General features: G+C 50.5%; 9 protein-coding genes and 1 non-coding gene across 10 annotated transcripts; 6 read left to right on the forward strand and 4 right to left on the reverse strand.

Moving 5' to 3' along the window:
* Positions 1 to 312: 312 nt before the first annotated feature.
* Positions 313 to 3,868, reverse strand: BDV17DRAFT_87785 (vacuolar protein sorting protein DigA). Its single transcript, XM_073765285.1, has 3 exons — positions 3,502 to 3,868; positions 850 to 3,433; positions 313 to 782 (listed from the first exon to the last, which is right to left on the reverse strand). Exons 1-3 carry the CDS (start codon positions 3,713 to 3,715, stop codon positions 698 to 700), a joined length of 2,883 nt encoding a protein of 960 aa, XP_073615524.1. The 5' UTR covers positions 3,716 to 3,868; the 3' UTR covers positions 313 to 697.
* Positions 3,869 to 3,981: 113 nt separating this feature from the next.
* BDV17DRAFT_t80 lies at positions 3,982 to 4,053 on the forward strand. Its single transcript has one exon. It is a non-coding gene; the product is annotated as a tRNA-Arg (tRNA).
* Positions 4,054 to 4,344: 291 nt separating this feature from the next.
* Positions 4,345 to 7,426, reverse strand: BDV17DRAFT_263280 (ubiquitin C-terminal hydrolase family protein). Its single transcript, XM_073757884.1, has 5 exons — positions 6,924 to 7,426; positions 6,777 to 6,860; positions 6,345 to 6,713; positions 5,687 to 6,290; positions 4,345 to 5,637 (listed from the first exon to the last, which is right to left on the reverse strand). The coding sequence occupies exons 1-5, from the start codon at positions 6,996 to 6,998 to the stop codon at positions 4,538 to 4,540; spliced, it is 2,232 nt and encodes a 743-aa protein (XP_073615525.1). The 5' UTR covers positions 6,999 to 7,426; the 3' UTR covers positions 4,345 to 4,537.
* Positions 7,427 to 7,571: 145 nt separating this feature from the next.
* On the forward strand, positions 7,572 to 9,082 carry BDV17DRAFT_263282 (mitochondrial 54S ribosomal protein uL5m). The gene is made up of 3 exons (XM_073757885.1): positions 7,572 to 7,895; positions 7,977 to 8,669; positions 8,739 to 9,082. The coding sequence occupies exons 1-3, from the start codon at positions 7,645 to 7,647 to the stop codon at positions 8,860 to 8,862; spliced, it is 1,068 nt and encodes a 355-aa protein (XP_073615526.1). The 5' UTR covers positions 7,572 to 7,644; the 3' UTR covers positions 8,863 to 9,082.
* Positions 9,083 to 9,177: 95 nt separating this feature from the next.
* BDV17DRAFT_87910 (kinase-like domain-containing protein) lies at positions 9,178 to 12,059 on the reverse strand. The gene is made up of 2 exons (XM_073765286.1): positions 11,941 to 12,059; positions 9,178 to 11,879 (listed from the first exon to the last, which is right to left on the reverse strand). The coding sequence occupies exon 2, from the start codon at positions 11,821 to 11,823 to the stop codon at positions 9,442 to 9,444; it is 2,382 nt and encodes a 793-aa protein (XP_073615527.1). The 5' UTR covers positions 11,824 to 11,879; positions 11,941 to 12,059; the 3' UTR covers positions 9,178 to 9,441.
* A 2,310-nt stretch (positions 12,060 to 14,369) lies between these two features.
* BDV17DRAFT_263286 (uncharacterized protein) lies at positions 14,370 to 17,588 on the forward strand. Its single transcript, XM_073757886.1, has 3 exons — positions 14,370 to 14,624; positions 14,700 to 14,754; positions 14,824 to 17,588. Exons 1-3 carry the CDS (start codon positions 14,492 to 14,494, stop codon positions 17,282 to 17,284), a joined length of 2,649 nt encoding a protein of 882 aa, XP_073615528.1. The 5' UTR covers positions 14,370 to 14,491; the 3' UTR covers positions 17,285 to 17,588.
* Positions 17,589 to 18,060: 472 nt separating this feature from the next.
* BDV17DRAFT_291326 (uncharacterized protein) lies at positions 18,061 to 18,858 on the forward strand (the record flags this gene model as incomplete). Its single annotated transcript, XM_073762115.1, has 3 exons — positions 18,061 to 18,261; positions 18,330 to 18,419; positions 18,481 to 18,858. 3 exons carry the CDS (start codon positions 18,061 to 18,063, stop codon positions 18,856 to 18,858), a joined length of 669 nt encoding a protein of 222 aa, XP_073615529.1.
* A 928-nt stretch (positions 18,859 to 19,786) lies between these two features.
* BDV17DRAFT_281790 (uncharacterized protein) lies at positions 19,787 to 22,717 on the forward strand (the record flags this gene model as incomplete). The annotated part of the gene is made up of 7 exons (XM_073760090.1): positions 19,787 to 19,815; positions 19,897 to 19,983; positions 20,047 to 20,173; positions 20,235 to 20,412; positions 20,475 to 21,065; positions 21,117 to 21,667; positions 21,722 to 22,717. 7 exons carry the CDS (start codon positions 19,787 to 19,789, stop codon positions 22,715 to 22,717), a joined length of 2,559 nt encoding a protein of 852 aa, XP_073615530.1.
* Positions 22,718 to 23,167: 450 nt separating this feature from the next.
* On the reverse strand, positions 23,168 to 25,115 carry BDV17DRAFT_87917 (adenosine kinase). The gene is made up of 6 exons (XM_073765287.1): positions 24,947 to 25,115; positions 24,843 to 24,858; positions 24,631 to 24,781; positions 23,883 to 24,562; positions 23,715 to 23,828; positions 23,168 to 23,660 (listed from the first exon to the last, which is right to left on the reverse strand). The coding sequence occupies exons 1-6, from the start codon at positions 24,996 to 24,998 to the stop codon at positions 23,618 to 23,620; spliced, it is 1,056 nt and encodes a 351-aa protein (XP_073615531.1). The 5' UTR covers positions 24,999 to 25,115; the 3' UTR covers positions 23,168 to 23,617.
* Positions 25,116 to 25,152: 37 nt separating this feature from the next.
* BDV17DRAFT_88031 (DUF1770 domain-containing protein) lies at positions 25,153 to 26,268 on the forward strand. The gene is made up of 3 exons (XM_073765288.1): positions 25,153 to 25,670; positions 25,781 to 25,972; positions 26,027 to 26,268. The coding sequence occupies exons 1-3, from the start codon at positions 25,365 to 25,367 to the stop codon at positions 26,072 to 26,074; spliced, it is 546 nt and encodes a 181-aa protein (XP_073615532.1). The 5' UTR covers positions 25,153 to 25,364; the 3' UTR covers positions 26,075 to 26,268.
* The last annotated feature ends 7 nt before the right edge of the window (positions 26,269 to 26,275 follow it).

The raw sequence follows: 26,275 nt of genomic DNA on the forward strand, positions 1-26,275 counted from the left end.
GCGAATAGTCAGTGGTTAGCATCTCCTCCTTCTGATATCACTTCGCATTCTGTACGCAGACTATCGACTATCTGCTAGGCACAGTAGATACATACGCAGTCGTAGACTCCTTCCAAGAACATTACTGCACCTATCAGCCCATCAACAACGCGGATGCGGAAATGCGAATTCCGAAGCATGCAACGTATGACGCTTCAGCGACTGCTCATTCTCTTGCCCATTAGTCTTTACCTTACTCCATAGTCTTAAGTCTGGGGTCTGTAAGCTTAGTCTACCCTCTTTGCTTCGCTTCGGTTCGATAGCGGCTGGTCCAGTATGCCTGCTAGACGAAACATATTACGGAGTAGCTATTGCTCTTAGCTAACTGCTAGGCTGCTAGGTATGGAGAACAGCCAAGCGAATTGAGTTCGCAGAAGGTAGTACAATCTATATTCTACCAGTTTCGATCGGATTCTATCAGGTTTGATCTGGTGGTGTGTAGTACAATAACATTCCTTGGCTTATATGTACAATGCAGAGGGGTGGCTGGGATAGTGCACGGTGTGGAGGGTATAGGTGTGACATTATATATTGGGTTGAGTCATTGCGAGCTTTGAGATGGGATGAAATGCTCTATCGAAATCCGAAATGGACGAGTCGTTATTGTAGGTACATAGGTAGGTATCTAAAAAGAGAGCACGGCGTGAAATGAATAGCACTATAGAGCCCATTCGTCAACATTATCGGATGAGGTTATGAATGGTTTTTCGATTTGCTTGATTGCGTGGTCGCCGCAGAGGATACTGGTGCCCGTTGTTAGCCCTAATAATGACCAGACTCGATGTTGTCAGTAGTATGATAACAACTCACCAGGCTTCTGCTATTAACCCATCTAATTCCTTCACGATCTCCTCCCGCCGCGAGGTGGTGAGAGCTCCCTCATTGAGCTGTGACTGTAGATCACGTATGTATTTCTTCTTCCCGCCCGCGCCTTCAAGCACCTCGCGGCCCAGACAATCGCTGTGGAACGCGTGCTGGCAGGGGAATACGAAGAACTGCCGGCTAAGCACGGGAAGCGAGCAAAGCCAGCACTTCTCGCCGGGCTCAACAATCGCATACCGGGTATCGAGGTTGGCAATCTCAGACCGGATCTGGCGCGCTGTTTGCGCGGAATTGTCCATCTCTTGTCGCAGTGAGTCGATGTGTCGAGAGTAGTCTTCCAACGCAGTGCAGATCTCATCTTTGAAGTCGTCAATAACAACAAAGTCGGGAAAGAAGGGGATGAGGTCTTCGATTCGGAGCAGCTCGCATCTGCGGAGGAACTCGATTGCGTCTTTGATACCAGTGCCCGGCTGCCGGATCCTTTTCTCGGCGACTAAGAGCCAGAGCTTCTTTCGTAGTTTGTTGTTTCCTTCGGGTCGGTCGGCTATGATGGCTGCTAGTTCAATGTCTTCGTGCTGTAAGGCCAGTTCCACGGCCTGAAGATACTGTCCCATCGCGCTGTAGATATGGATGCATGACTGGACGCGCTGGTGCTGGATGCAAAGGCGGAGTGCAAAGTCGGCGTCATAAGGAGGTGGGGAGGATTGTTGGGACTGCAGGTAAGTGAGAAGTCCTGCTTCCGAGGACGAGCGGCTTGAGGCGTGTATTGATATGAGGGTGTTATGTACTGCGGCCGTTGGTCTTGGGTGGTTGACGATGATGAAGTTGAGGTACCGTACTGCTTGGTTCTGATGCAGTGGCACGCTCACGTTGTTGTTGTAATTCAACAAGGCGGGTATGAGCTTCTCGGGCTCAAGGTTCGTCTGTCGCATCAGAATGTCGACTAAACCGGTTGCCACGTAGGTCATCAGAACGCTACTGTGCTTGTAAAACACCTCCGGGTCGCTCTGCTTTTGCAAGACATTGAGCGCTTCAGACCAGTTTTCCCGTTGGATCCAGTATGACAGAACATAGTTGTGGTCGTTGATGACAGTGGCAAAGAACAGCAGTTCCTTTTCACGTCCGTGGCTGCTGATTATATCGTACACCGTCTTCTGATCCAGGTCAGACTTGTACTTTGCCACAAATTCTTGGAACTCATTTCGAACGTTCCTAAGCTCGTTCTCAATTTCTGCAGTGCTTGCCGCTTCGGCCAATTCTGCATTGGTGGTGATGTCGTCATCAAGAGAGTTTAGCTTGGTCATGAAAACCTCTATGAGCCAACTTGCAACCATAGTCCTTTGCATTGACGAGGACTTTTTATACACGGAGAGCTGGGAAAGCAAGTACTTTCGTAGAGCATCGTGCTGGCCCCGCTTAATGAGCGTGAGACAAACATCTTCAAAAGCTTTGCTACTCTTACCCCAGACCCCGGCCGCTTCCTCAAAGCGACCTTTGCTAGCAAGGTCGTCGCCCGACGCAGTGGCAACAGCATCCTTCTGGGAACTCGTGCGGGCATATTGGAGAGCTTGGTCAAACTTTTGTTTTTGCAAAAAGATCTTCCATACATCTCTGTCCTCGTCTTGGACACATATTTCGAAGATGTCTTGACTGGTGAAAAGCCAGTAAGTGCCTTTCATCGAGTCGGTCACGAGACCGAGCGCAGCCTGGCCTGGCTCTAGGACCTCTTGGTCGAAAACGATCTCGTCGTTCATACGATTGACAGCAACAACTCTTCCCTCAACAAGAACCAGAATATGCCATTCCGATAATGTCATGGCGGTTATCGGGTTCTGAATCAACTTTTTCCCTCCCCGCGCGGACTCGGTCGCCGGGAAGATAGACCGTGGGAGCATGCTCGAGCTTTCGAAAGGCTGGCTCAACTTCTCAGGGGAATACGAGAGCAACCCATGATACACCCCCTCGGAACTGAGCCACGCAAACTCCTTCTCAGGCTGGCCATCCACATTGTGGCCGTGCGGTCCAGACGGCGAAACTGCCAAAGACGACGGCGCAGAACCAGACGGCCGTGCGACTTCATGGATCACGGGCGTTTCTCGTCCAAGGAGGTCAGCATATATAGAACCTCCGCCCGATCTCGTGCGCCCCACGAAAGAAGACAGCCTGCCATGCGTAGCAATCAATACCCGTCTCTGCTCAGACCTCATAGGTAGCGACTCCGTCCATAGACCCATCACCGCGGATCCTTCTTGTGTTCTGTATATCGAGTGGGCGTATCGCTCCTCACGGCGGTAGAACTCGGTCGATGGTTCGATATAGGTCTCCCACACTTGTCCATCAGTCGTACCCAATAATATCTCTCGAGTAGATGCTGTCGGAAGTGAGGGACTCCATGCGACACTTTCTATCAAAAGTCCCTTCAAACGCGATAATGGCTTCGGCTGCCGTGACTGTGTGTGGAGGTAGTAGTTCTCGCCCAAGGTCGTGGTGATGATAAGGTGAGAGGCGGAAGGGTCCAGGAACATTCGACGGATTACACCTGCTTCCGATGACTTCTTCGGCAGGTCGACATCTAGACACATCGCAGTTAGCCGAAGTTCGAGTCCCCATTGCTCCACTAGGCTTAGAGGGGGCCCGTACCGTCAATATGCTCTGGGTTACTCAAGTCGATTCGCAAGATGCGCCCAGTCGACAGAGCAATAATAAGGACATTATCAGCTACTTGCGCGGCCACAAAATCCGCTGCAAGGGGGAACTGAAGCTGAACATGTTTAATGTCGAACATAGGCAGCGAATCCAGAGGTTCGATCAAGTTGCTGTGAGCGGCATACCCACTGGATGTCTCCAGCGCCATGTTGCGCCAATCGTGCTCAGAGGATCTATATCATGCCGGACTTGCGAGAATAGGTCGGCTATGGGCATGAACAGTCAGGCGGTGCGAAGCTCGATGTCAGGCTGCGGTGATGTTAGGTCATATGTCCTAGGTAGCGATGAAGCTCCGCCTGCGGAGAAGTCGATTGGCCGCTCGAGCCAGCTGTTGTGGCCTGAGGCTATACATCGTCTGCCATGCTGTCAAATTTGATGTATAAAGCAAAAATATTTCTAGATATTTAACAACCAGGCCGGCTGGCCCAATGGCAAGGCGCTTGACTACGAATCAAGAGATTGCAGGTTCGACCCCTGCGTCGGTCAAAATTTTTTTTTTTCATTTTTCCGATTCAATTTTTTTTGGCTTCAGGGTTGGTCGCTCGGTATCAGTGGAGAAAATAAGGTAGTGGTGGACCGCAAGCCGTTTCACGTGGTTCTATACATCCGAACGGTTTATTCACTCTGTGTATACTATGCTTAGAGTGTTAAACTAAGGAACAGACTCCCATCGGAGGTTGAGGCCAATCAAATACTCGCAAATGATTTTATGCACGATAGTTACGGTCAGATGCTATGATGTCTTTCAGCTCTGCCATCCTGCATTATCTCAAGGTTCTTATATCGAAGGTTACGGGTGATATATATATGCAGCCTAAAGTCGCATGCTTTGCTAAAGTTTGCTTTGATCTATCGCGGGTTGCCAACATGAAACATAACGTCCACAGGACAGATAAACATTAGGGGGATCAATATGAGCATGTGAATGGTACAAGAAGATATTAAACATACCCTGTGCGCCCTGAAATGCTCACATAACAACACATTCCCGCTCGAGTTTGCGTCCCCTCCGTTCTCTCGACTTATCCTTTCCCCTTTCTTTCTGCTTATCGGAGAATCTGGACCGCCGTGGGCTCTTCTCCCGAATTTCACCAGTCTTGACGGTCTCGATAGTGAGCCCCGGGGTATCATCGTCACCATCATCAATGGCAAAAGTGTCACTGTTGAGTTTGTCTTTGCTAAGGCGGCCTGCGAAACGCGAAAACGTGGCACTGATTCTGTTCTCACTCACTTGACTTCCGGCACGGCTTCCTGGGGTTGACTTTGTGGCTCTGGACCCGTGTCGAGAGAATGAGAATGAGCCCCTATTGTCGTCATCATCTTTGGAAACAAGCCTCGGAGACGTCGAAGGAACGGAGCGCAGCCCTGGTTCCCCAATCGTACTTCGAATCTCCGCGGGGTCGTCAGAAGTCCCATTCGCGGGTTTCGTGGCATCCGCAACTGTTATCTCAAGGCTGGGGCGGCTGTACTTGTACCCTGCGCTGAGTCTGTTAGGCTGTAGCCGCGGCGAGAGATCTAGAGATTCATGATCCACTGTTTCTCCAGAAGTGATAGATGAAGGTGCATAGGGGAAATTGGCCACCGCCGCGTCCTCGTCAATAGGCAGGATCTGATAAAAGAGGAGGTACGGCGACTCCGTCTTGAGGGCTTGCTCAATGTCCACAAGAGTGACACGTTCTGCAGCCAGGTCATCAAACCGCATCCAATATCGTGGGGCGTCAGAGTTGGAGTGCTCCGAGCCATGAGAACTTGATGGAGGCGCCCCAGCACTGGTGCCCCTTACAATAGATATGTAATGTCCAGAGTCGACAGAGTTACCCCTGTGACATACCAAAGCCTGCAGAGACAGCTTGAAATTTCCACGGATTGGGCCATCCTCCATGTTGTCATCCTGAATAAAGTGCGGCAATCCGATCTCGGTCGGAATATCAACATATGTGTCGAGCCTAATGGCCTTGCCATTTGCAAGCATAGAGTACCGTTTTAAGCACAAGCCTAGAATCGGTCGTTTTGTCGAGAAATGTGCGGCGACCTGAGAATCATTCATTGGAGAGTTATCCGTATACCATGCTGACACACGTTAGCAATTAAGCTGCATTAATAGCAATAGATGACCCACGGATTAAACTGAAAAACTGCCACGCAGGCATCATAACCTCCTTTCTGATAGAGCCCTGCCGGGGTCTCGTAGGGTTGTCGCCATCCGGACCGGGGACATACTTTGATTGAATGATGCTGCTCCTCCGATATCTGGTTTGACCAGACAATGGGGTATCCGTCACTGAGGTAATTGGAGTCACCATTGGGGAGAGTGCTGTCGGCGACGAGGTGGTCGGCGTGCTTATTTCCACAGTCTCAACGTGGGCACTGGAGCCCTTCAGGAATGTATCAACTGATTTGACAGAGTCGACGGTATTTTGACGTTCAAGATACCGCTTCACCTCAATCCTGTTATTGAAATATGACTCCAAACACTCCTCCAAAGTCACAGTCTTCCCGTCAACTGGTTCTGGTATCGCGACTTCCAGGAGCCTCTCGTTGACAAATCTGTGGTCATCGTTGACGTCTTCTTTCCCTGTATGGTATATGTCCATCTTAAGTGTAAGAAGAGGTAACTCTAACTTCCCCGTAATAAATGTGAATGCTTCGGATGCATCTTGTTGGTGAAGATTAGCAGCATCTTCCCATCCGCATTCGGCGAGTGCCTCCTGTAAGTGTTTCGTCTGTGGAGACACAATTAGTCCGAGAGAAAGGGACATTGCAGGCCGATCACATACAATATCCGTCGTTATGAGCTTCCCTGATCGCAGCATATTGACCCAAAACCTGAGTAGCGTCGACAGTTTCCCACGGGACTCATCACTGAAGTTTTTGTACAATATCCCTTCGAAGCAGTCTAGTCGAGCAAACATAGCGAACAATAACGCATCGAGATAACAGGTAACCCCTTCACGATTCTCTGCGCCGAGAAGCTTCGTACTTGGAGAATATCCTTTGATTATCCCTTCATACGAGTCCTCAATGAGCATGAGAAGCTCAAACGCTTTCTCCACATCTCCCTGTGTGTATTGCAGTGCATATGTGAAGTGCTTATCGTTTAACTCGGTGATGCCAAGATTCGAAACTCGTCGTTCTAAGGTCTTAATCTGTTGGTCGTAAGTAAAGGCCGAGTCGAGCAAACCAGGCAAGGAAAGATAGAGAATGCCCACCTTCTTCTGTTGATCGCCAGCGTCGCCGTTCGTAGTATCTGATGTGAAGATAACGCGCAGGTGGGGACGGGAGAGGTTTGACGACTGCAGATAGGCACAATATCAGCATGGACCGAGCGCATCTCTCCCGCTTCAGAACCACTTTACCCCATCTTTGCTGCTCCGTTTCGCATGCTTGCTGTTCCCTTCGCGTCTAGTCAAGAATCTGTGGATACCGCTCATCTTTAAGGAGGGGTTATGAGTTTGATGATGAACGAGTTGAAGGGATTAAGATCGAGCTCGGCGCGAATCGACATGAGGGAAGTTGTATGTTGTAGACCTTGGACAGGCCACCAAGTTCAAAACGTGTAGTACGTTGCAGAGCCCTCATTCAGGAAAGGAGCGTGTCAGGTGAGGAGCTCTTCTGATGGAATGCGCTGAGCGTTGGCAAAGGATTGTCCCGTATGGTAGGCACCAGCTGAGTGATCCAAATGACATCACAGTGGACGGTGTAGAAAGAGCAGACAATTGGAGACGGGGAGGGCTCCGATGAGGTGAGAACAGCAAGGGTCTATGCTATGATGATGATAGACATAGTAGATCGATCCGATCAGTGCCCCACTGCAAGGGACTTTGTTAGGGATATCTGGCAGGCTGCTCCTGCGCTGACGGCGCCGGACGGGGAGCAATGCCTCTTTGGGCCACGTGCGGAGACTCGAGATGCGGGCCGTTTATCTGCCTGAGAACTGAGAACACAATATTGATACCGGAATTTTCAGGCTACACAGAGTACACGTGACACCTCCGGAAATCATGCCTCTGGCCGCGAAACATTTTCTGACTTCGGCCTCGACGAGTTCGCAGCAACAACCAATACTCGTGGATTCCAATGGCTGCTAGTGAGCCGTCAAGATACCTGGCAAGGTCATTGCCGCGGGCTATTGTGCCACCTGCCCGCTCGCAGGGTCTCTGCTGGCGGCGCAATGCCTCTGACCAAGCGTCCGCCAAACCGTCCTCCGCTCTCAGTCAGCTGGAGTCGGACGGCATGCTGAAGGGTGATATTACGCCAGAAGAGGCTGTAAAGTCGTTTGACCCTGTTGCACGGGCTAAATCACGACGAACCCAGCTTCCCCGGAGTCGGTATGTTTTCTCACGGGCAACCTGCAAACCACCCCGATCAGACCTCAAAGCAACACCTTAATACTCATCCACTATGTCTAGGTATCAATTCCGCTCGCCCAAGTACGACCGCGGCCCACTACACCCTCACAGACCTCCTCCACCCTCTGATCCCTCATCCCGACTCTATATCCCGGGCCCTTTCTCCCTTCCCCGAGTCGAACAGACCCACGAGTCAACCATCGCCTCCGATATTATGACCCTCTGCTACGTTCACAACCCACCAGGCTTCAAGCCTCCGCCGAAGGCCCCCCGTCTCCGAGAATGGGACGACAGCTCTCCCTACCACAAGAACCGTAGCCTCCGTGGGCCCCGTGGCGGCGACGTACTACGTCTTCTCCGCAAGCCGATCAGCTTCAACAACATCCCCAAGCTCGAGCGGATCACGATTCACAGTTACGTCAAGAACGCTGCAAAGGAGAACTCCGGGTGGCTCCATGTAGCCGGTATGGCGCTGCAAGCTATCTCAAACGTCAAGGTCACGACATACAAGTCCAAGACCGGTCTTGCTAAATGGTACATTTCGCCCGGTAGAGATACTGTCGCCGCTAAGGCAGAGCTGTACGGAGAGAACATGGAGCACTTCTTTGGAAAGCTAGTCGACATCGTCATGCCCCGTCTCAAGGATTGGCAAGGTGTGAAGGGCACTAGCGGCGACAGCAGTGGAAACATCACCTTCGGTCTGGACCCTGAGCAGGTCGCTCTCTTCCCAGAGATTGAAATCAACTACGACATGTATACATTTCTTCCACCTAGTCCCCTAATCACCATGCCAGATAAACTAACCTTACAATCTGCAAATAGGTACCCTGCCAACATGATTCCCGGATGCCACATTACATTCCACACGACCGCCACAACCGACAAGGATGCCCGCCTGCTCCTGAGCGCCCTGGGTGTCCCCTTCTACGGCAAGATGGTCGATTAGATCCTTTAAGCGGTGTATTAAACCATATCCACCAGTTTTTCTCGCCCTTTCCTCTGTTCTGTTCCCTGTTTAGGATTGGCATGTAAAGCATACATATTGTGATATCGGCTTTGAAGATTAGATCTATGTATATTACTCTTTCTGATATAGTATTATTATTCAGGGTTTTTTTAGGTTTCCTTTGTACGTTTCGAGATGGCTTTTGCCTTGTGCTTGCATGAATGGATCGACTCTATATTCAAGGTGCAGAATTCGAGAAGGGACTTAGGTAGACTACGAAGACGATGGTCGATCGTCATATAAGTAGGTACTGGGTATGGCAGATCTCGGTTCTCCATATGAACCAAACAGGTAAATGCATTCGTGAAGCCATGATTCGCAAGATCTTGGGATATATACGATCAAAATCTAACAACGCCGGCAATCAGATTGCACAAGAAATATTGAAAATATTGATAAAAAGACAATCATCGCACCCAAAATCGCGATTAATGCTTACTCCAATTCTCCAAACCCAGTGCTAAAAAAGACTAGATCCTTCATTCGTCCAAGTCATGCTCCGTAAAGGTCGCGTCCTTTTTAAGTCAGTGACGTAGCAAGGAAAGTGCACTTGAGCAGTTCATCTGCGTCAGGTCTCTTTTCGTGATCAAGCTGGAATGTCATGTCCAAGAACGCAACGGCGTCCTTGCTGGCGTGTTCGGGAGCAGGGGGCCGCGCCTTATTGCTCCCAATGGCGAAGATGGCCTGGAGCTGGCTGCAGTCTGGGAAGGGATGAGAGCCGATGAACATCTCAATGACGAGACAGCCCAAACTCCAGATATCGGCCTTCTTTGTGTGAGCGGTCTGGCGGACGACTTCTGGCGCCATCCAATAAACACTACCCTGCAGCGAAGGCCGGTGGATGTGACCTCCGCCACTGCTTGCTCGGGATCCGAGGACCGTAGAAGCCTCGACACGTTTGGAAATACCGAAATCGGAAATCTTGATGCCACCTTTGTTGTCAACGAGAACATTTGCACCCTTGATATCACGGTGAATGATATCCTTGCTGTGAAGATAGGACAAACCGGCAAGGATCTGTCGCACAAAGTTCTTGATCAAAGGTTCTTGGAAAGTGTTGTACTGCTTTAGCATTGTGGCAATGGAGCCTCCTGGAACATACTCCAAGAAAATGTTCAGGTATTGGTCGTCGGCAGTTGTACCAAGATATTGGACGATGTTTGGATGATGAAGACCTTGGAGAAGATCAATCTCATGCTTGAGCGCATCGACCATGCTGTTTTTTCGCTTGTCGAATTCGGTACCCTTGGTCGCTGATGGGATCTCAACCTGTTTGACAGCCATAAGTTCACCTGTAATTGAGTGGAGTGCAAGGAAGACACTTCCGAATGAGCCCTCGCCAATCAGTGAGCCCTTCATCCAGTTGACAAAGTTGTTTCCGGTGAGGAATTCGGTCAGTCCATCATCCTCCTCTTCACCATCTTCGGCCATAAGAACGCTCAGGCGTTCATTAAAGGAGCCCCCGTCAGTTGCGGCAACACTTGCGTTCTCATCGAGGAGGCTGTGTCGCGAGTTGTTGGGGTCATCTGAGCCACTATCAAACGAAACATAGGACTTGCGGTTTGGTTCAATGGGTGACTCTTCTTGAAGTGGGTGAAGAGAACTAGAGGCGATAGAGTCTCTGTACGAGGTTGACGGAAGGCCAGGTCTATTTGAGACAACAGAGAGTGGTCGTGCGGCTCGAGTGGGTGGCGCGCCGTTATTAAGCCAAGTGTCAGCAATGCTAGGAATAGGCGGTGCATCCCTCAGGCTAGATGCATAGCTTGTATTGCTGACAACGCTAAGCCGACTAGCTGCTCTGCTCAAGCGTTGCGATCTGCGAACGGACATGCGCATCGTCTTCTCGATATCTTCCCTTTGGTGATGGGGGAAGTAAGACGATATTTCGTGAATGATCATCTCGCTGGGAGGTCGAGCACCGAAGAATGATCTTAGCTTGGAAACGCGCTCATTGACTTGAGGCCGCATATCGTGCTCATTAGGATTCGTATTATGACGTGATTGTACGGGCGACATGGGCTGTCTGATATTATGCCATGATTCGCCGGTCAGTTGCTGTATTTTCATTTGATTCCGCATGTTTGAGCTGCTGAGAGCATTCATATGCGTTGTTTGGCTCTCGTCCAGCGCGAGCTGAGACGCACGGTGAACCTCATCAGCATCTGGTTCTCCAGCATGGATCTTTCGAAGAATTAGCCGGCCCCGTTCAGACCTGTGATATCCTTCGCATATCTCCATAAGCTCGTGGTCAGAAAGCCTCCGACAGTTTGACGGATCCGCTTCCAGGCCGTCGAGTACATAGAAACAGTAATTGCGATACTGGTGCTCAGGAAGTTGTAATTTCTTCAGGACACAGAGGATAATCTCATCGGGCGTTTTGCAGTGCTTGATATCCAGGACTTTGGTTTGGCCTCCGGTATAAATGACTCTGATTACGGGCGAATTGCTCAACAAAGAGCCCATGGTCATGCCATCGAGGCTAGGGTTCTGTCGCAGATGTGCTGCATTCCGCTCAGCCGGGGTCGAGGGGTTGCGGCCTGAGCTTGAGCCATTTGAGAAATAGTCTTTTCGCCCTTGGTCCATTGGACTAGCAGCATAGCGATATGGCCTTAGAGGAGATCCAGGGCGAGAAGTTGGTCTGCCGTAATCGTAGTCGCCTACCCTGGATGAGCGCTTAGCGCTCGAGAGCTGCTGGCGCGAGCGGGAGGTTTCGGACGAAGCTGTCTGGTGCGCCGCTTCCAAAGCTGCTAATTGCCTCTGTAAAAAATTAGTGGTCGTCACCAACAGAACAAGAGATCTACATACCAGGTTCTTTTGTTTTCGGTTGACGACCGACTTATTTCTGAGCTGCTTGATAGCAACGAAAATCCGCACTCGATCGCCAATCTTTTTGATGCCCATCTCTTGCAGAATCTTCTGATCGCATTCGATTAGGTTGTTGCCGTTGAAGTTGTTTGCTAACTAAAGTTAGATTTTTCCTTCCAGGCGGTTGTCGCGCGAGGTCTGCAAGCCACGTACCCTTGAATAACGGCTCGTATTGCTGACAGTTGATAGTATGGAGCCAAGAGATGACTTGCTTCTCATCCCAAGACCTATAGAAGTCAGAAACCGATTTCCCTCTGCCATATACGGGAGAGCGCACCTCACAGCATCGAGCCCATCGTCAACGTCGGAGAAGTCCGATTTTGTCGGACTTGTATAGGATATTCCTGATTGCGGTTCCAAGAAGGTTGAGGCCTTTTGCGGTGCGGTATGATAAGAGGCTGTCGGGGTTTGCGACGTTGGCAACCCCAGGTTACCCGAGTATGCTTTTGACGCCAGCATGGTGGAAGGTATCGTACGGATATGTTGCGAAGAAAAAAAAAAAGGTCTTTCCGGTCACCAACGGTCCGAAAGCTTCAAAGCAAAGAATATCGACTCAAACTGGCAGAAAAAAAAAAGGCGTTCCGGTAGGCTTCGACGGTTACTAATGCATGATAGAGGGTATCTAGAGTCATAGAGACGGTCTGTTAGTCTTGTCGCCAGGATAAAGAGTGTTGGGTTAACGAGAGTAAGCGGGAAACCAATCAACGAACTTGAAACTAGGAAGTTCGTACCGAATCAGAGCAGAATTAAGTGTTCATGAACAATGAAGTCACGGCAGCCCCGAGATATTAACCCAGGCGGTGTTGATTCTCTTTGTCCGTCACCGGTGGGTGTTGAAGTCTGGACTCTGGAGCAGAGACGAACTAGGCTGACGATCGGCTGCTATCGTTATCAAGCACGGCCATCAGCCAGGAACCCGGAAAGGAGGGGCCAGAAGGAGAAACAAAGGGTTCAAAAGAGGGGGCTATGTGAAGGTAAAAGGCAGCTGATCAACAGCTAGAAGTGCCTTGAAACTGGCGGAGGCAATTAGAGAGGAAAGGGAGAGGAAGAGTGTCTTATTTCTGGATGTCGGGCTGTTCGCTGTCTGCTTGACTGTCCGATCGTCCTCCACTGGAGATGTTTCAGGTTCGAGCTAGCACGGTCATGTGACTGTCGCAATCAGGAAGTGATTTGTCAAGGAGCGCAATCTGAAACAATAAGCTGTGGCGGCTGCCTCTGGAGTCTGCTATTCTTGGGTCGGGCCCCTGCTTGGAACCGTGGATGGCAATGCAGCTAGACCTCCCCTTTTCCGGCCAATATACTCTATACCTAACAGGTGTTACCGGCACAGGTTTCACTGCCTGCTTGAAATCGTCAATTGTGATGCTGAAGCTAGGACTATTCTGTCGGCTGATATTGCAATGTTGTTGAAACAAGACGTCGTTGTGAAGGCGCGTCCACACATGGTATACGTGAGACAAAACACCGAGGCCCAATTGACGATGCAAGCAGTCGAATAGATAAGTTACCTAAACACGCTCGCTCGCCCTCACAGCCTCATAGTTAGAAGACACTACTACGCATCGTCAAGAGGTATTGGCGTATTGCAGGATGAGCTGCGGGCTGTATTAGTATCCCGCAGCTCCCATCAGCTCTTGATCGGATGGGATCACGATTCATGAGGAACCCAGATAGCGGCCCACTTAATTGTTGGTATCGAATCGTTGACTGATAATAAGGATTCATACAATAATGACGATGCTCTCTTCCTGAGAATAGGAGGCTTGTTGAGCATGGCAGATTCGAGATGCAAGCTCCGTCTAAGAAGCCGAATTTGGCCTCATCAAGACACAGAGTTCAGCCTGAACTGAACCGAGCAGACTGCTCCAGTGTTCCTGAGCCAAGGGCTCGAGTCAGCCCGTCTTCCTGGAACCCCACGATAGTGGAAGTCGCGAACGGAATTGATGCTAATACGGGCATCGGGCGCGGGAATTATGGGGCACAATCTCATTTATATCGGAGGGCGAGTCAGCAAATTGCCGTCAGGTCTTGTCAAGACCTAGCAATATTTGCCGATGTTTAATTCTGGAATTATGCAGTTTCAAAATTGCACAATTGTAGAAGAATAGCGAGATTCAATTGATTGGCCGAGACCAGAAGGAGATGGAAGCTGTGTTGGAGAAGTATGCTTCTCCCCTCCACTTCACTTCCTGTGAGGAGAAGCAGATTGTCCTCCCCATGCGCGCATTCATTGCGCATACAGACTGCGGTGTACATATTTAAACATTAAGTAGTGCGCAGAGGATGTGATCATGTCAATAACGTCTCCGCACATGTGGGGATAGAAGCAGATGCACTGCACTCTGTAGATAGATACTCCAAGCCCAGCAAGTCGTGCTCCTGATGTCGGTGTGCGGACGGAACTACTGGGCTAAAAAGCCAGCCAGTCTCACTCCTTTCTTCTCCAACTACACAGAGTACGAGCTTAAGAGATACAAGATAAGTACTCACCAGCTACAATGGACGCGTTTCAGTGTCCAATGGCAAGCGTACTGTTGTTCATCCGGCGACGTCGAGTCGCTAAGATGAGCGATCATTGGGTGCCTCAGGCCCTGAAATAGCCTGTTTCCGGCGATCACGTGGCACCCCCTCACCCCCCACAGTATTTTCCTTCCCCGCGCCAGAGTCCATCCGAAGACATGCTCCAACCCCAAGGCTGTTCGCCATGGACGATGAGAGATCGAATTCGGGGAAAGTGAGGAAGAAGCCAACGACCGCCCATCGGAAATCACTCTCCTGCGAATATTGCAATAGGTCTTTTGCCCGTCTGGAGCACCTCCAGCGCCACCTCCGCACCCGTTGAGTAACCCTGATTCTGCCCTCTTGAGGGCATTTGCTCTTTGTCTTATATGTCGGCTAACTCATATCCATAGACACCAAGGAAAAGCCGTTTTCGTGTGATATATGCTCCAAATCTTTCGCAAGGAGGTAAGTCATCAATCGCACTCCCGCTATAGCCGACTCGCACTAATCAATCGTCCCTTTTCCTCGAAAAAGCGATCTCCTCGTACGACATGAGCGCCTAGTCCATCCAGCCGAGGCTGCAGCCAATCGAGAGAATCGAAACCATACCAACCACGATGTCTCTCAGACTCCTTCCTCAATCGTCCAGCCCTCTCACCATGAATCTCGGATGCTAGAGCTGGCCGATGCGATCCCGCTTTCGACCCAACCAGTTCCTCCTCCCCCTCCTCCTCCCGAAGTCCAAATCCAACCTCCTCCGATCGTGGAAACAACCCATTTCAATCCCTCATGGGGATATGATCTGAACCTCCTATCCCATGCTGCCAGCCATGTCGCTCTTGAGGGCCAACAGGAGAGCCTAGAGAGTCTTCGGAAGCCTTCGCAGAATATCGCACCACCACCACCACCGCCGCCACCGCTGTCCCATGTCCCAGAAAGAGGAATTACCGATAATTATGGCGTTGAACCTTCTATTTTAGATCTTGCGGATCTAGGCGATCCAGTTCAGGACTTCACGGTCTTCTTAGAAAGCGTCGGTCTCTCCTCGGACTGGGACTCCGGCGTTTTCTCAAGCGTGGAAGATCCCTTAATACCGACCAGTCTTCCAATGGAATCCAAACCCTCAGTCCGTGAAACTTCAAAGCTAGGAACTGATTTGATGAGTGACCCGAGAACCGCTGCTGATGAACCTCCGTCATTCTCCAATTTCGGTTCGCGGCTGCCCTCGCTTCAGCCGGAAGCCCATGATGTGGACGACCGTCTGGGCTTTGGTGATGAAGGGCCACGACCCGCCTGGGATATATCCAGCGCTGATCGTCAGGTGTTTGTTTCAAAGCTAGAGGAGTTTTCTTATGTCCTTCCGAAGGGTTTCGTACCACCTTCAAGACATGCCCTATCTCGCTTCTTTGCTGGTTACATCAATGGCCTTCATGAGCATCTTCCTTTCATTCACGTCCCGACACTCTCCATTGCGAAGTGTTCGCCCGAGCTTACTCTTGCATTGGCCGCCGCTGGGTCTCATTACCGCTTTGAGAACAGCAGAGGAATTGATCTCTTTCACGCTGCGAAGGCGGTCTTGCTAGAGCGTCTGCGGAGGAGAGACAGTAAGCAGGTACACTTCCCAACGTGGAACTTCCTGTCTCCTTCCTCGGGTTTCCATGACTCCCGTGGATCGTCCGCCACTTCCAATAGCCCTTACCAATCCCATCAACATCAGTCCCATGTCCTATATCCGGTCGATCCTTCAGGCCACCACCCTGAAGACTCGAATGCCCATATGGAAGTCATTAAAACTTTCTTACTGCTCACTATATTCGCTTCGTGGGAGCGACATCCTGAGCTCTTACGAGAAATTCTATCCCTTCAAAGCACACTAGCCAGACTTGTGCGAGAACATGGCTTGACTGAGTCAAGCATTGGGGTTGACCCGAATAACTGGGAAGAATGGGTCTCGCGAGAATGCAACAGACGTACGAAACTCATTGTCTACTGCTTCTTCAACCTTCACTCTATCATGTACAACATTCCTCCTTTGATTTTGAACGCGGAGCTCAAACTAAACATGCCTTGCTCACACGATATCTGGAAAGCAAACAATGCGGCTCAGTGGCGTCGTCTTCTCCGCACTCGGCATGGTTCAGAGGTCTCTTTCCAGGATGCCTTTGCGAAATTGTTCTACAAGTCGAACATCACGAACTCCGCCCCTATTTCACCCCTTGGAAACTATATCTTGATACATGCGCTGATTCAACAAATATTCTTCGCCCGTCAACTCTGTCTATCTGCTCCTAGTCTTCATGGAACGAGCCTGAGGCCGGATGACTTGAATGTCCTAGATAGCTCTTTGGGTTCCTGGAAAGCACTGTGGAAGCGCACACCAGAGTCAAGCATCGACCCGCAAAACCCGGCTGGGCCGATCGCATTCACCTCCACTGCCCTTCTAGGACTTGCCTACATCAGACTACATGTTGACCTTGGACCATGTCGCCGGCTCGTGACTCAGGATCCGATTCAAATTGCCAGGGCGCTCAATGAATCACCACCTATTGCACGCAGCCCACGTCTTATCATGGCTCTCTTGCATTCTGCCCACGCACTGTCGATCCCAGTACGTCTGGGCATCGATTTCGTCGCAAGGACCCACTCTTTCTTCTGGAGCATCCAGCATTCTCTCTGCAGCTTGGAGTGCGCCTTCCTGCTAAGCCGATGGCTGCTTTCTATCCCAGTGACACAAGCTGAACAAAGACTGTCAGAACATGAAAGAAAGCTACTTTTGTGGATCAAGAGTATGATGGATGAGACTGACATGGCTGTGGATCCAGCAGGAGCGCCTGATTTTGATTTTATCGCCAACCCCTACAAGGCAAAGCAACTCAGTGTTGCTATTGTCCGTGTATGGGCGCGGACCTTCAAGGGAAACACCAGTTGGGCAATAGTGGACCTGGTTGGGTCAAGCTTGGATGCTTATGCCGACCTTTTGGAATCTCAGATTTGATGATTATGCCATTCTAATTGCCAGCCAGAGGGCCTAGCGAGCAGTCATTAACGGGCATGCTGTTCAGATAAAAGTTCGCCGTGCGGGGCGTCCTGATAAACGATGCTGGCTTATACCCTTGTTTTTTCCTCCCATTCTTCGTGTATATAGGTTTCTTATTCTTTCTTGGCGGCGCGGGCTGGTGGTTAATGATGGTAGTTATGAGATTTGAGGGTTATGCACTGTCTTCCTATTTCTCTTTCCTTGTTCAAGAGTGGATGAGGGACGAGATTTCTTGTATTTCATATTATTCTTACGAGTCTCGAATGAACCTGTTCGAAAAAAAGAATTCGACCATAGTATCTGACATTATATCATCGAAACGCAAAAAGCGTTTAGCATCCGGTGACCTTAAGGTAGTAGCTGTAGCAGGAACAGTGTCATGGAGTATATATATCTCTCGTATGTCTTGGCAGCAAATCCAATCTCGAGCAGTGAAATGGCCCATACAAAAACAACCTCAACCAACTCTCTAAATCAGGCACAAGAACAACAGAATCCCCACCCAACCGTTCGATCAGATCAACATCTAATATCAGGGACCAAGATTAACCTGCAGCCCCCGCAAGATGGCCAAACGATCCAGATCTCCACCTCCGGAAAGTCGGTCAAGGTCAAGGTCAATATCATCCTCATCAGGCCACGACTCAGAACCAATACCTGAGACTCCATCATCAAAAATCCATCTACCAAATAGCCCATCCCTATCATCCAGGCCAGGAAGTGAAACCAAAGTAATGCGCTGTACCCTCCCACCACACAGAGAACCACTCTCCTTCACCGCATACGACGCCTATGAAGTCCACTATCGACAAGCGCATTCAAACCGGTGCACCGAGTGCGGGAGGAACTTCCCCACGGATTTATTTCTGACGCTGCACATCGAGGAGAATCATGACTCTTTGGTTGCGGCGAGGAGGGAGAGGGGGGAGAAGACTGTATGTATTTACTTTCCTACATAACCATCCCTCACTTTCAAGCTCTGATTTACTGATGATGAACTAAGTACGGATGCTTCGTGGAGGACTGCGAGAGGAAATGCTTAACACCCCAGAAACGAAGGATGCATTTGATTGGTAAACATATGTTTCCCAAAGTACGTACTCGTTCTCTTACAAAAACGTGCAAAATAGCCCGAGGCATCTAACATTACCTAGAGCTACAACTTCTACATCGTCAATGACGGCATTGACAAGCAAGCCTCTATGCTACGGTTAACCGGCACGCAGGGCAATCGTCGGCGGTTATCGAGCACACCTTCCTCGCCGAAAGAAGGCCGACTACGGTACCGGCAGACTTCAATCTCGAAAGATAGCACCGTCTGCAACCCCACTACTAGATCTGAACCTGGACCCAGGACGGACGAGACAGATGCAGATATGGCGGACCTCGAGAAGTCCATGTCTGCGCTGAGATTTGTCCCGGCCAGTGTCAGGCGGCAAGCCGCACGAAAGGCCGGGGCCGGGCCACCCGGGGCGCTTTCAAAAGCGATGGAGACGGAGGAAACAAGCACTGGTGGTGCTAGTAAAGGATGACCGTGATGTATCTGTTAAGGTTCCTGTGACTAGAGCTTCGGAATTGTCTATCGCTCCTTCCCAGATAGACCCATGCATCGCGGCCTTGTGCGCACCTTCAGTTTGATGCATGTATCCTTCTACGGAGGGCGCAGAGAGGGGAGACAGGCACGACCGACCTTTGCCTTTCCTATACTGAGACGTCCACCATCGCACCTTCCTAACGTTGCAACGTGCTACTACTGGGCCCCCCTGAGTAGGGAGGGAGGCACGACGGCTGCTCACTCAGGTACAAATGCGGCTCCTTTAGAGAGCTCAGAGACAAATGCCTTCCTAGTAGGACTAGAGACTATCGTCTAATCCCTTAATGTTTCGCATATCAGAAACGTTGGGATTGGCTTATTCTGCTGTAGACGGCCTTTGACCCTAAGAAATACATAGAATGTTCTGTAGTGTGCATATAGTCATCCTGGGTAACTGCCTGAACGAACAAGCGCTGCAAAGAACCATTGTATGGAGTGAATGGGTTTTGGTGACTAGTGTTCACTCTAGAACGGGTAGGAACAGTTGCCGTGTCCCTCACCAGCCACAGAATCAGCACGTGCTGGCCCAATCACCGTTGTGGCTTCACATCCACCATCTACTCCGATCTCTGTTCCGACGGCCGATTTTCTACCAGCGGTGGTCTTAACCTCCGCTTCTCACTCCGTCTGCTCGTCCTCAGCTGATGCTCAGGACTGTTTCTCATCGCATCTCCATTCCACTGTAGCGCGCCATTGACGCCTATCCGGAAACCCGACACCTGTCGTCTTTTGCCGCCCTTGGAATTATCACTGATGGATCGTTTACTGATCCTGTCGCCCGCAGACTTCCAGCCAGCCATCTGACGGGCGAAGCAGACATTGGAGTGATATAGGCGATAGGCGGATTAGTGCTCTGTTCCTTGAGCATGGCACTCACTTTCCAGAATGCGTGGCAGTGAGCATCCTTGATTTCGCGCTTGCCAGTGTTGGGCAAAGTGCAACTCAAACATAAGAAACTGACATTGAGCCATCTCAGGTCTGCGCTCGACGTCGAAAAACAGCTGCTAAACAACCTCGCCGAGAAAGAGCCGACATTTGCCAATATTTCCCACCATATATCGGAGTTAGTACCCTCAGTGTTATCACCTGTTGCGCGCAGCTAGCCTGACCCCTCCGCTTGTCGCAGACTCCGCAGTGCATGCCAGAATGCTATCCTCTCGGACTTCGAGGCTGCTCGTGCCACCGACGTTGAAGGTCGCCTCTGGGACGCACACCTCAAGATCAATACTCGATTTCGTAAATTGCTCTCCCGCGTGAGTTAGGTTTCCATACTCCTGCGCTCGCCATTCGCTAATGTCAGGCGTCTGAATCTAGTTTCGCGAAGATAACGGAAAGAAGAAAAAACCGGTAGAGAGGAGGAAGCTTGAAAAGCATTACCTCGAATTCATCAAATCGAGCCAGCGATTCTATCGCGGCTTTATCCAACAACTGGCGTCGCAATTTGGGGGTGTCCCGGAATTGGAGAAGGTTGCGCGGAAGTTCAACTTTGATAGTGAGCATTCACTGCCCTCGCAGCTTCCGGTCTAGTCACTTAACACAGCACCTTACCTCTAGCTTTGTCCGCCGCGCCTACCCCTCAAATTACCGAGCCCGTCCGAAAATACGTTCTTCAATCCTGCCATGCAACGCTCATTCGCCTGGGCGATCTGTCTCGCTACCGCGAAACAGAGTTAGCCACCAAAGAGCGCAATTGGGGGCCGGCAATTGGTTATTATGATTTGGCTACAGTCATCTACCCTGCTTCTGGTGCATCGCATAACCAGTTGGCTATCATCGCTCTGGCCGATGCCAATCATCTGAGAGCAACTTACCATCTATACAGGGCGCTCTCAGCTCAGGAACCCCATCCTTCTGCCAGAGGCAACCTGGAGATTGAGTTCAGAAAGGTCATGAATTTATGGGCGAAGAGGGAATTAATTGGACCCGAGGATGCTGGTATTCCGGGCAGAGCATTAGCCCCATGGTTTGTCTACCTCCATGCCCAGTGCTACCGAGGAGTTGATTTCCCCGAGCATGACGAGCTTGAAAGTGAGGTCTTGAACCAATTAGCTGTGGATCTCAAGGAACGTTCTTTGGAGGGTACCTTGCAGAAGTTCTGCCTAATCAACATCGCAGCCGAAGACTTTTCCCGCGTTCGATCTGAGGGTAAGTCCTCCAATTCTGTTTCCGCATTCCTCTAATTGATTCCATCAGCAGAAGAGCCAGCATCGAATGCATGCCTTTTTCTCCAGCGGATCAACGTCAAAACTTACTTCACCCTCCTACAAATTCTCCTAGCTGAGATTGAGCGGTTCGCTGTTGAGGATGCAAATAGCAATAGAGACGCCAAATTCGGTGCCGACAAAGTTACTGTTGTTGCTCGTCGGGTCTTACCAGCTCTCCGCAATTACAGCTCGTGGCTATTGACAGTGAGTCAATATTTGGTTGCCTACAACGAAAAGGACACTCCTCTTGCTGTCCAGCTGACCGAGTTCTGGAAAATCTATGCCAACACGCTTACTTTACTTGCGTCCACTTTTGACGTGGTAAACCTACCTGAGGTGGAATACCTTCTTGAAGAAGACGAAGAAACATTATGTTTCAGGCCACTCAGCAAAGGCGCTACGTCGCGTAGGTATCTGAATGTGAACGGACGACAGAAACCTTCAATAAACGACCCGAGAATTGAGAGGAACCACCCTAATATAGAAATGCTCTGTCGGATTCGCGAATTTGTCATTGATGGGTTGGATTTAGTTGTGAGCAATGTGAGAGCCGATTCTCTTCCACTACGTTTTCTGGAGACCCACTGACCTGTTCAGAAAATCCCTATCGAGCTTGTTGACGATGAAGATAAGAAAACGTTCATTTACAAGGAGGACGGCCTTCCGTCACAACTATTCGCTAGTCCCTCGGCTCACCATCACTCGCTTTCTGCAGCGAGCATTGAAAGAGAGGACATCAATCAGGTTAGACAAGAAGCAGCGAATCATGGAACGGACGCCAAGAGCACGCTTGGCGGCTCTCAATCGGCCTCTATTTCCATGTCAGCCAACATGCATGGCATCGTCGAGGGTGTGGAACGTTTGGTTGAATCTGACACATACGAGAATGCACCATTGATGCCTAACCAGCTTGCCGCCTCAATGGGTGCGAATCCTACTCCCACGCAGTTTCTCAACCAGCGCCAAACACCTCTCTCCCCGCCTGGACTCGGCCCACCGATGGCTAGTTATTCTGCTGCGTTAGATCAGCTACCGTCTTCCTATTCGCACATGCCTGGACTACCGAACATTTGGAACACTGGTACTCTGTCTCCTGGACTTCGTGATGTTTCTTCCCCGCGAACACCGCCGGGACTCGGACCGCAAAATCAGTCACCAATGACTCCCAGGAACTTCAGCAGCCCAGGCCTTCAACATGCCCCTCAAGATACCTTTAGAGATGATCTGATGCTCCGTCAGAGCATTCTTGCGCAAAGCCAGCTAGGCAACGTTTCCAATGGAATTAGTCTCATGTCTCCGATGCTCGCCGCGCCAGTGTCTCACCAACGTCTTCCTAGTTCTTCATGGGGTGGAAACAGCGCAGCCGTGAATGAAAGCCCCTACTCACAACAGGCGTTCCCTCGGTCTGCAGGCTTGGGTGTTTCCGGCCTGCCAATGTCAAGTGGTCTCGCCAACGCTTCTTGGCCCAACAATGCCTTCATTGCCGGTTCTGTCACAGGGTTTTCAAGTCCGGGGCTGGATGGTACTCAGAAGAGGCCATCCGCTCAGTACGGTGCCATCGGCCAGTCCCCTCGTCTCGAACATGGTGGCTGAATCTTTGACTGGAATAAATCTTATTTGAACACTATTCTGCCTCAAGCGCTTACATACTGTTCCGAAACTGCTATAACTTTGCCCGTAAGGGTAATCATGCAGTCGGCAATTCTGCGGAAAAGGGATGTGGCTAGTGAAGCTCTCCTGCGATTCACATATTCTTTCCTTGCGGAGAAGACGAAGGCTACCACTGGATCGGTAACTGCGCATTCTTGTGCATCTCTGTGGACCCGTCATTGTTGGCCCGGGTAATAACAGCGTAACCTCGACATATCGAATTTGGAACTCGATGTCACTGAACGCTCAAAACCTACTGCATCATGCTTGCTATGTGCGACGACGCGTTCTCAAGGCTCGGTAAGCTGAGCGAAGTTCTTATGCTGTTCAATGCTTTTTTTTGGGGGGGTGTGTCTTGAATCTAAAAGTTTTTGACCATAAAGTGGATGGATCGAATCTGTTCCGGGCTGGTCTCAAGCGACCTCGGACGACTCATCTCACTAATTGTTGTCTCCAAGCTAGCTTATGTTAGTTTCACGTCTTTCTGCAGTTAGCTTTCCAGGAGGTAGATAGTGATCAAATCATCAACTTTTCTTCAAGTATCCCAAGATGGCATCCTGATTAAAGAGATACATGACAGTGTTGAGGATGAGTAGATATCCAGATATTTGGTTTGAGTTGAAAAGAAATTCATTAAATCGTTGTTGAGAACGCCTTCTCTGCAATTCCTGCCTGTCTATTGGGTTTTCATCATAATCATATAGCGAATGGTTGAAAAGCGCCAAGAAGTCTAAGACGTTAAGTCAAGGACAATGTAATATGGGTATAGAAGGTTGAATCCTAGATCGTGCAAAAACGAAATGAAATTTTATTGTCGTACGGCGACCGGGAAAGGAGAGACTTTTATGAGCGTTCGGGAGTGTAGGTTTGCTTGGGAAAGGGGAAGCTATGTCGTAGTTAGCATTACAGTAGGAGTTAGGAGTAGTTTGCCAGAACTTACGAAGGTCCCAGCTCCTGGATGCTCAGCTTAGCGAGCCATTGGCCGAGGTCGATGCTCTCCTCGAGGGACTTGCCCTGAACCACACCGGCGGTGAAGCCACCGGCGAAGGCGTCACTAGGTGTACTGGTCAATGTATGCTTTTTGACAGATCAGAGGCCGAAAACTTACCCAGCACCGTTGGTGTCGTTGATGGCGTCCTTGGAGATCTCGCGGACGGGGAACTCCTTGACCTCGACTTCACCGTTGGCGGTGACGGTGGCAGTGACGGTGGGCAGAGTGCCCTGGGTCACGACAGCAACTCTTGGACGGCAGTTGTTCTTCTTGGGAAGCTGAGCGAGCTTCTTGGTGATCTCGACGATGTCGGTAGTGCCCCATTCGTGGCTCTCGGCGTAGGCAATAGCCTCGGTCTCGTTGCAGAATGTGTAGTCGGTGTAGGGGAGGACACTGTCAAGCTGGTCCTTGAAGAACTGGGGAATGAAGGGAGCGGAGAGAGAAAGCATGAAGACCTTGTTCTTAGCAGCAGCCTCCTCACCCAGGGCCTGAATGGCGGGGACGGAGACTGTCAGGTGGTAACCACCAACGTAGTAGAACTGGGCCTTCTCAACGAGGGACCAGATGTGAGGCTGCTTCAGATGCTCGATCTTGTACTCGTTGGCAGCAGCAAGGTGAGTGCACATGCTGCGGTTGTTGTCGGTGATGATGACACCGCACTTGCCAGTGGGCTGAACATCGTCGACGCGGTACTCGGTGTGGACACCAGCCTTCTTGCAGGCCTCGGAGAGGATATCAGCGTACTTGTCTTTACCGACGCAGCCAATGTAGAGGGTCGAGTTCTCCGGAAGAATGTACTAAAGTGAATTGCATCAGCAACTTTATTTACAGGTTTCGGAGGAAGGCTGCGGGGTTTTGAGCATACCTGAGCACCACGAGCAGTGTTTTGAGCGGCACCGCCGGCAATCAACTTGGCGTCCTTCTGGAGCAGTTCGTCGTAGAGGCCCATGTGCTTGTCCTCGGCAAGGATAGCATCGTTGGCCTTTAGTCCATACTTCTCGAGAAGCGCGGCGTCGCTACCAGGGTAGTTAGCTCGGCACATATCTATATCTATAAAATAAGAGGCATTGAACATACCCAACAGCTTGGATATCTATAGCCAAGCACAAGAGACAATCAGTAAGCCGTCCTCAACTAATCGGACCCAGTGGCAGCTCCGAGCAAGGGATCTATTCACGCACCCAAGAGGGGGTTCTCCAAGCAGAGAAGAGGGTAGCCTTGAGCAGTAGCCATGATGATTCAATGCCGGTATTGAGGTTCGGTCTTTTTAGAAAGTATGGTATAGAAGACTGAAGATCAATTTAAATTCTAGACAGGACGAGAGTAAGAAGAGAAGAAAGGTGGGGAGACAGCTGATCTAAACTTCGGAAGATTGAACTGAGAATTGGCCGAATGGAGGGGCATCGGAGTGGCTGCCTCGGTGCCTAATAAACAAGGACTCAGCTGTCCTACCGTGCAGCTCCTCTAATTGGCTCCGGGCGCACTTCAAGCATCATCGTCATCCATCGGGGGTCATCCGGTCTCGACTCGGAGTATCTAATTGCACAGACCTCGACCAGCAGAAAACCTCAAGTTCCTTCCTCCGCACGAGCTTTCAAAATGCCAGATCCCGCCATTCAAGCCGCTGAAACCATCCAGACGGCTTCCGTCAACCGCGCACCATCCGCTGCCGACATCAACCCCCCGACTTCGATCTCGGAGAAGAAGCCTGCGGCGGAGCTTACGCCCTCTGATGCTGACAGCATCCCCTCAGACCTCGTCGACCAACATAGAATATTTCGTCCAGCTGCGCGGCGACAGACCCTTCCCCCATTACCTGATCTGAGGTTCGAGCAGAGCTATCTTGCGAGCTTGAGAGGCGCCGATACGTGGGGGCGAGTTGCGTGGATCACTATTCGCGACCAGGTACGCCGTGTTCCTCCCTCGCGCCCTTTCTCTCTACTGTCAGCCTGTTGAGGAAGTGAAGGGGTGGTATAAACTTCAAAGGGAGCCGTATCTGACTCAGCCATATCTAGGTCCTCTTACCGCTAGTCCAAGGCACGCTTTGGACGCTGGCGCTCTCAGGCTGGCGCTTCTGGAACCGTAATGCATCTCTCAGTGGGCAGACGCTTGGTAGCAAGATTAGGAGGTGGTGGTATGGAGTGAACAACTGGAAGCTGCCTCTTAGGCCGAAGAATTCGACAGTTGCCGCCACCCAGGTAGAAGACGTATGTGGTTCGACTGTTTGATTATGAGCAATAACAGAAGCTAACATCGCGGAGTTTCTACAGTTCTATACGGCGCAATTCTCTAACGCAGGCGCCGACTAGGGGAATCCGGCTATGATTATTAGTGTCTACATTCATGGCGTTAAGGATATAAATGGTTGCTCAATTTTGTTATAGATTCCGCTACCTTTCCGTACTCTTATTGGAGGTTATCGGAATGGACTATTGTACACATAGTCAAGAGCACAGCTTCCCTTCAGCCTGGCGCTGACTCTGCCCATTTTAGGTCAAAATAATGAACGA

Source organism: Aspergillus undulatus, assembly GCF_047715775.1.
Source record: "Aspergillus undulatus strain CBS 261.88 unplaced genomic scaffold BDV17scaffold_24, whole genome shotgun sequence".
Taxonomy (NCBI): domain Eukaryota; kingdom Fungi; phylum Ascomycota; class Eurotiomycetes; order Eurotiales; family Aspergillaceae; genus Aspergillus; species Aspergillus undulatus.